The 8,681-nt window shown below is 43.9% G+C and overlaps 1 protein-coding gene across 5 annotated transcripts in view; it reads left to right on the top strand.

The window, feature by feature from the left end:
- Positions 1-6,290, top strand: part of SPIRE1 (spire type actin nucleation factor 1) — a 197,140-nt gene extending 190,850 nt beyond the window's left edge. For all 5 annotated transcript variants that reach the window (XM_023228440.3, XM_023228441.3, XM_023228439.2 and 2 more), the window contains one exon: positions 2,900-6,290. In XM_023228440.3, coding sequence (XP_023084208.1) covers positions 2,900-3,158 — 259 coding nt within the window. In that variant the 3' untranslated portion in view covers positions 3,159-6,290. The remainder of the gene's footprint in view (positions 1-2,899) is intronic.
- Positions 6,291-8,681: the final 2,391 nt, after the last annotated feature.

Here is an 8,681-nt window from a genome sequence, read left to right as displayed (position 1 = left end):
GGTTGGTTGGTTGGTTGGTTGGTTGGTTGGTTGGTTGGTTGGTTGGTTTTAATACAGTTTTACACACAAATCTCCAAAACTTCCCCAAAGGTAACTTTTCAAGGATTAATGGCTAGCTACTTGAAAGATACTTTCACCACAGTTTATATTTTTTTCTACTTTAGAAAAAACTATTTTACTGTGTCCTATAAGAGTCATCTTTAAAACTGACCTTGTTTTCAATGGAGTTGGAAATTGGAATGTCATAGTCTGAATCCTTCTTTCCTCCTTGTATAGTTTTGAAATGAATCTGTTTAAATCCTGTTTACAATGTTCTGCCATAGCTTTGACTGACTTTATTATTATTCTAAAGGCAGAAATAAAGCTTTATGCCAAAGGCTGATAATTTAAAAGAAAAAACATCACCTGAGTATCAGTCCCTTTGCATTTAGTGCAGGGTAAGTTTAGTGTTGGGCCTTAAGAAAGATGGAAGGAGGTAGGCCAGCTCAAGCCTCAAGCTGGCAGGGCCGAGAGGCTGGGCTTTGATGCACCAACCACATGTCATGGCTCTGTGGACAGCGAGGCGAGGAAGCTGTGAGCCCAGCATGAACCTTGTGCCTGAAACGTCTGCCTCTGTGCTTGGCTCCCTCCTCTGAGACCTCTGGGTGTGAACTGTCAGTCAACTCAAGGCAGTGCACGTAACAGCTGCTGCAGTTTTCCATACTTACTCTGAACCTACTATAGACTACCTGTTTATATCCTGTTTGGTTTAGTTAAAGTAGTAAATAAGGCCGGGCGCGGTGGCTCACGCCTGTAATCCCAGCACTTTGGGAGGCCAAGACGGGTGGATCACAAGGTCAGGAGATTGAGACCATCCTGGCTAACACGGTGAAACCCCGTCTCTACTAAAAATACAAAAAATTAGCCGGGCATGGTGGCGGGCGCCTGTGGTCCCAGCTACTCGGGAGGCTGAGGCAGGAGAATGGCGTGAACCCGGGAGGCGGAGCTTGCAGTGAGCCGGGATCGCGCCACTCACTCCAGCCTGGGGACAGAGCGAGACTCCGTCTCAAAAAAAAAAAAATAGTAAATAAGTAGATGATTCCTGGTTATCTCAGACATTCCTGGAAACATTTGTTATGATATTGGTCTGGTTAACTCCATCTCCTTGAAATCCCAATAAATAATTGCCCAAATACAGGGAATTGTTGGGGAGGGAGAGGCTTGTTTGATAAATACATACATGATGAGAAAACTGGTCAAAAGATAGTTTTTTAGGATGTGTCATGGGATTAAGAGAAATTTATTTGAATTTCCTATAGTCTGACGTGCCATCTACGGTTAGCTGATGTTCACTGGGAATCAGGTGAATACCCTGTTTTCCAAGAATTCTAGAAGGGTGGTTAAGAGTTTTTAGTTTTTTTTTTTTTTTCAGATAAACAGTTTCTTTATTCATCCTCCTCCTCCTCTCCTTCCTTTTCATCTTCTTCATCGTCATCTTCCTCTTCCACCCTTTTCTGGGCAACTTTAGCAGGACCCTTTTCTCCATCAAACTTATAGTCAGACACATCCTTCTCACACTTTCCCTTCAGCTTCGCCGCCTTAGTGGTGTAAGGCTGCTTTTCACCGTCATTTAAGTTCCTCCACATCTCACCCAGCTTTTTTGCCACATCTCCAGCACAGATGCCGGAGTTTATGAATTTGATCTTGGGGTGGAATTCCAAACAGAGCAGGAAGAATCCAGATGGTGGTCTTTTCAGGGCATTAGGATCCTCCTTCTTGCCTCCCTTAGCTGGTCCATAATCCTTCATTTCCCAGTGGTACTGTACTTTGTCCACCTTTGCCATTTCATCAGATTTAGACTTCTCTTTCCCAGACATTGTCTTCCACCTTTCAGAGCACTGGGAAAAGTCTGCAAAATTGACAGAGACCTCTGGGCTTTTCTTACGTTCTTCTCTGCACGTCTGCAGAAAGAAGGCATCTTGCCCGTTGGTTTCTTGGGGTCACCTTTAGCCATCCTGACTGTATTGTGCGATAGTCTGGGCAGCGCCTTTTTTTTTTTTTTTTCTTTTTTTTTGGAGACAGAGTCTCACTCTGTCGCCCAGGCTGGAGTGCAATGGCGCCATCTCGGTGGACTGCAAGCCCTGCCTTCTGGGTTCACGCCATACTCCTGTCTCAGCCTCCTGTGTAGCTGAGACTACAGGTGTCCGCCACCTCGCCCGGCAAATTTTTTTTCGTATATTTAGTAGAGACGGGGTTTCACCCTGTTAGCCAGGATGGTCTCCATCTCCTGACCTCATGATCCGCCTGCCTGGGCCTCCCAAAGTGCTAGAATGACAGGCATGAGCCACCGCGCCCGGCCTGGGCAACGCCTATCTTATAAGACATGTTTCCTGCTTTCGTTTTTCTTTCTTTCTTTTTTTTTTTTTTTTGAGACAGTTTCGCTTTTCTCACCCTGGCTGGAGTGCAGTGGCGCCATCTTGGCTCACTACAACCTCCACCTCCCAGGTTCAAGCGATTCTCCTACCTCAGCCTCCCAAGTAGTGGGGATTACGGGGCCTGCCACCATGCCCAGCTAATTTTTTTTTTTTTTTTTAGTAGAGACTGGGTTTCGCCATGTTAGCCAGGCTGGCCTCAAACTCTTGACCTCAGGTGATCCGCCTGCCTCGGCCTCCCAAAGTGCTGGGATTACAGGTGTGAGCCACCGCACCTGGCCTCCTACTTTCTTTTCTAAGTAATATTTTTTAGCCTTGTCTCCAATAAGAAATTTTTTTAGAAGGACATATGATTAAATCACTCATCCATTCCAGGATGTTTTGACAACAAATTTACTTTTTTTTAACACATATTTTCTTCTTATTGCAGGAGACCTATAAGTAATAATGCTGGGCTTCTGTTTGGTTTTCTGTTGTTTTTACCCCAGGTTCTCCTCAAAATCTAAGTCTATGGACAAATCAGATGAAGAACTCCAGTTTCCCAAAGAGTTGATGGAGGACTGGAGCACCATGGAGGTGTGTGTGGACTGCAAGAAGTTCATTTCGGAAATCATCAGTTCAAGCCGGCGCAGTCTGGTGTTGGCCAACAAACGGGCCCGATTGAAAAGGAAAACGCAGTCTTTCTATATGTCCCCGCCAGGCCCCTCGGAGTACTGCCCCTCGGAGAGGACGATCAGTGAGATCTGAGCCTCGTGCCTTTCAGCTGCTTTTGTGCTTAGAGTCGGCGTCCGTGCGCCAGAACACTGAGCCGGGCTGGCTCTCCTTTCTGTGGTTTTATTTAATGGGCTTGAATTTGCATTAGATCAGATTTTTGCTGCATCACATTGTTCCACAGACTGAATGCTGTGTTCATATCAATTGATGAAACGTGACAGGTCCACCAATTGCTCGTTTGCACTGAGAGAGGAGAACAGTTTGAAACTTACTTTTGTGTGTGTGTGGCTTTGGGAGCCAGTAACTACTTCCTTAGTTCAGTTCTTTACTGTTCCTCGAATAATCTCCTGACTAAGGCAAAAAAAATCAGAAAAGCTTCTCCTGGAGAATCAGTCTAACAGAGACGCCAATGTCAGCACAGCCCTAAGCAGTAAGTCATATTGGCATTTCCACGTGACTGTGTTTCTATCCCGTGTACAGAGAGACCCAGAGCCCTACACGCCAGGACCTGGGGGCTCACCGCACAGAACCTAGAAGCACCTGCTGACACTCTCCAACTGATTTTTACATTATTGTTGCTTGGAGATAAAAATTATATAAGGGAGTTTATGCCTGCATTCTAGTGCAGAACATCTGAAGAGCTGTACACCCACAGGGTGACTGTTTCCCCTGAGTGGCCGTGTTGTCCCCGTGCCCTGAATCAGTGTCTCCTGCGTGGATGACAGGTCTTCATTCCCTATCTTGAATGTATTATGGTTACTAATAGTTTTATAATGGAGGTCTAAGAATTGAAGTTTTGTGGGAGTTTCAGGACAAAGGAAGGCTAAAAGTTTGTGAAGAAGTTGAGCATATTTTGGTTACTTCTGAGAAGGGTTGTGACAGTGTACAGTGGCAGCTGTTGGCCACGCTGCAGAAATGAGCTGGAGCTCATGCGTTTTCAGCTACGTTTTTCATCACTTTATAGTACATCCATCTTGAGTAAATTAAGCCACAATTTGGTACCTAGGGTCTCAAAAACTGAAATTTATTTTTATAAATGAATTTTAAAAGAAAAAATACCTACTTCTTTTAAAGTTAGAAGACAATTAACCTGCCGACAGGCAACATTTTTGGGGTGCTTTCTGCACTAGTTTTCCTTGTAAATGATTTGAGTGAGTAGGTTGGGTTTCTAACGAAAGTAGGCTGGAGGGTAGCATTGTATGCCTCAAATGTCTCAGTGTGTTTGACTCATACCATGGGCTATACTTTATTATTCCGGTATGCTTAGAAATGACCAACCAATCAAATTGCCATTAAAGCTTGGAAAATCTGTTAATGCACATGCACAATAATTTCCAGAAAGCCGTAGGACACGTCTGCAGTCAGCACCAGGACAGCACCGTGTCATGAAAGGCATGGCGGCTGCATTTCATACCACATCAAATACAGTAACATTTCTCTACTAAATTAACAGCAATACCTCAAAACTGCTCCGGTAGTAGTTTTTAATGGGTTGAAATTTACAGTTTAGTAAATGGCTTAAAATTACTTATACTTACGAAATAAACTTTACCAGTTGACTAAAATAATGCATGTTAACAGTTGGTCTGTATTTGCATGTAAAAGTGGGCCACCAGAGAACCCTCATTGATTACTTAATTTAAGTGTTTAAATTATTTTAAAGACTCCTGTTTAAGAGTTTTAAGAATTGTACTGGGTGAATCTCATTTATAAAACTTCCTAAGAGCCTATCTGAACTCTATACTCCAGACAGTTAGGTGGGAGTAGAAATCTACCCCCTTTGATAACCCCAGGCTTGAGTTTTTAAAATGACTACCCAGAAGGGCACAAGGGGGAGGAAGTGGTATTTGTATATGTATATAAATATGCACCTAGGAGAATGTGCTTTTTAAAATAATGACTACTGTTTTTACTAAAACATAAGAAACTACACCCCCAAAATAAGACTTTCATTCACATTCACAAAGCAAACATCTAGTAAATGTCTTTCACTTCACTTTATGATACTGTATTGGATGATATGGGCATTACAATCACCTGTTACCACAGCATAGACCATCCATTCTTCAACAGCATTAACGGAGTTTGCCAAGTGCATTAAAGAGGTCACGGGGAGGGTACGTTCATATGAAACAATCTGCAGAAAGTGGCATAAGAAAGGGCACATGGCACAAAGTTGTAGAAATCAAATTACTATCATTTTTTGTTGCCAAAACAAAGTCTTACATTTAACCCCCCTTTGTACCACCTGCCTCAACACTTCACCTAAGCTAGATAATTTCCATAGGGTAATTCACTAAGAGCTTGTGGAGCTTGGTTTTAAAATCCTTAGCCTAGTCTGACTTTAGGCATAGCTTCCAGTTCTCCCTTCCTTGTCCTGGTTTCTTGTTCAGCTTTTACTTCTAATCCAACAACAAAACAGATGGCTGGCTGGTCTCAGCTAGCGTCTGATGTGTCTTAGACCATGTGTGCATTTCTGAACCATCATCCCTGCTCTCCTCTCAGCTCCCTCCAGGCCTGAGCACCGGTTCCTTTTGTCCCGTACGTCATAAAGTCACACTATTGGGAAACCTGTGCTTTCCTCTCCATGGCTCAACTCCCTGTCAGTGTCGGAGTGTATAAGAATGCTTGTAAATATTGTAATATACTTATTAATATTTGAAAGATATTCATTCAGTGGACAGGGGGAATTAACTCTCCCAAGGCGAGTGAAAAGAAATGATCGACATGTACATTGATTTAACAATCTTATTAGATTTTAATTCTTAAGTATTTCAAATGAAACCAGAAGGTAGTTATGTAGGAGGCTTAAAATGATCTTATGTCTAAGGAGATTCTGTTATTAGCACCATGAACTCGTACTATGAAATTTTTAAGCCTTTTATTTTTCTAACTATATTAATATAGGACTGGATTTTAGGCATCATAGAGGAAACACAAAAGTTGTTGCTGTTTGCTAAAGCAATATAGCAGAAAATTTCGTACATGCAAAACTGTTGAAGGACCACAGAGAAATGTGTACTACTGACGGGGCTTTTACTAGGCTTCCTGCATGTGTAAAAGTCGAGGTATTGCTGGCATTCAGGGTGACATGATGGTACTAAATGTTTTCCATTAAAGTCTTCTATTTTAAAATTTAGGGAAAAATAAAATGGCTTTCCATCATACGTTCTGTGTTGAGTTCCTATCGTAAGACGGTGATGTCTTTTGTTAACTAGCTGTCAGAAATCATCTGGATTGGGAATGCAGCGTACTTTTATCAGCAGCCTGTGAAGAAATACGGTCTAGACCGGGCGTGGTAGCTCAGTAATCCCAGCACTTTGGGAGGCCGAGGCAGATGGATCATCTGAGGTCAGGAGTTCAAGCGATTCTCGTGCCTCCGCCTCCCGAGTAGCTGGTATTACAGGTGCCTGCCACCTCACCCAGCTAATTTTTGTATTTTTGTACATGGTGGCCTACATAGTGAAACCCCATCTCTACTAAAAATGTAGAAATTAGCCGGGCATCGTGGTGTGCTCCTGTAATCCCGGCTACTGGGGAGGCTAAGGCATGAGAATCGCTTGAACCCAGCAGGTGGAGGTTGCAGTGAGCTGAGATCGTGCCACTGTACTCCAGCCTGGGCGACAGAGCAAGACTCCCCCTCAAAAAAAAAGAAATACAGCCGGGCGCGGTGGCTCAAGCCTGTAATCCCAGCACTTTGGGAGGCCGAGACGGGCAGATCACGAGGTCAGGAGATCGAGACCATCCTGGCCAACACTGTGAAACCCCATCTCTACTAAAAAATACAAAAAAAAAAAAAAAAAAAAAAACTAGCCGGGCGAGGTGGCGGGCACCTGTAGTCCCAGCTACTCGGGAGACTGAGGTGGGAGAATGGCGGGAACCCGGGAGGCGGAGCTTGCAGTGAGCTGAGATCCAGCCACTGCACTCCAGCCTGGGCGACAGAGCGAGACTCCGTCTCAAAAAAAAAAAAAAGAAATACAGTCTACGAGGACCGCACTGGAAAAATTAACCACCACAGTGACGAGCCACCACAAGTGACAAGCAGCCATGAGTTAGGAGAGTATGTAAAGAGTACATAACATTTTATTCTGTGTCACAAATATGGAGACAAATCCTGTGGGAGATGGATGAAGCTTTCTTTCACAACTTCCTGGAGGCATAACTGATAAAGCAGAAAAGCCTGCGCAGCTCAATAAGCAGTAAGTCATGTTGGCATTCCCATGTGACCGTGTTTCTATCCCGTGTAGAGAGACATCGCAGAGCCCTACACGCCAGGACCTGGGGGCTCACCGCACAGAACCTAGAAGCACCTGCTGACACTCTCCAACTGATTTTTAAATTATTGTTGCTTGGAAATAAAAATTACATTAAGGGAGTTTATGCCTGCATTCTAGTGCAGAACATCTGAAGAGCTGTACACCCACAAGGGTGACTGTTTCCCCACCCATGCACAGGCATGTCCCACCGCATCATGTGTGGCTTGGTGGTGCTTCACAGGTGCTGCATTTTTACAGTTTGTGGCAGCCCTGCAGCTGGCAAGTCAGTCGGCAGCGTTGTTTCCAACAGCTTTTGCGCACTTTGTGTCCCTGCATCACATTTTGGTAACTCTCCCAACATTTCAAGCTTGTTCATTATTACTGTATCTTTTATGGTGATCTGTGGTCTTTGATGTCACTATTGTAATTGTTTTGGAGAGCCATGAACTGGACCCATGTAAGATGGCAAACTTAAATGTTGTGTGTGTGCTGACCGTTCCCCCATCTCTCTCCCTCTCCTCAGACTCCCCGTTCCCTGAGAAACAATATTGAAATGAGGCCAGTAACCCTACAGTACAGTGGCTTCTAAGTGTTAAGTGAAAGAAAGAGTTGAGTCTCTCATTTTAAATCTAAAGCTAGAAATGATTATGCTTAGTGAGGCAGGCATTCAAAGCTGAGATAGGCCCAATGCTAGGCCTCTTGCACCAAACAGCCAAGCTGTGAATGCAAAGAAGTTACTGAAGGAAATTAACAAGTGCTACTCCCGTGAACACTAATGATAAGAAAGCAAGCTGTGTGTGGTGCATGCCTGTAGTCCCAGCTCTTCAGGAGGCTGATGCAGGAGGATCGCTTGAGCCCCAGGAGTTTGAGGCCGCAGTGAGCAATGATCATACCACTGGATTCGGTTCTGGGTGACAGAGTGAGACTCCATCTCTTAAAAAAAAATGATAAGAAAGCAAAACAGCCTTATTTCCTGATACAGAGAATGTTTGAGTGATCTGGATAAAGAACCACATTTTGAGAATGTTTGAGTGGTTTGGATAAAGAGCAGCCACATTTCCTTAAGCCATATCGAATCCAAAGCAAGGCCCTAACTCACTTCATTTCTTTGAAGGCTGAGAGAGGTAAGGAGGCTGCAGAAGAAAATCTGAAAGCTGACAGAGGCCGGTTCATGAAGTTTAAGGAAAGAAGCCATCTCCGAAACAAAGTACAAGGTAAAGCAGTAAGTGCTGATGGAGAAGCTGCAGCAGGTTCTTCAGAAGATCTAGCTATGATCTTGAAGAAGGTGGCTACACGACAC

This window comes from Piliocolobus tephrosceles, chromosome 18 (assembly GCF_002776525.5).
Source record: "Piliocolobus tephrosceles isolate RC106 chromosome 18, ASM277652v3, whole genome shotgun sequence".
Taxonomy (NCBI): Eukaryota; Metazoa; Chordata; class Mammalia; order Primates; family Cercopithecidae; genus Piliocolobus; species Piliocolobus tephrosceles.
This window is presented reverse-complemented; position numbering and strand designations above follow the sequence as displayed.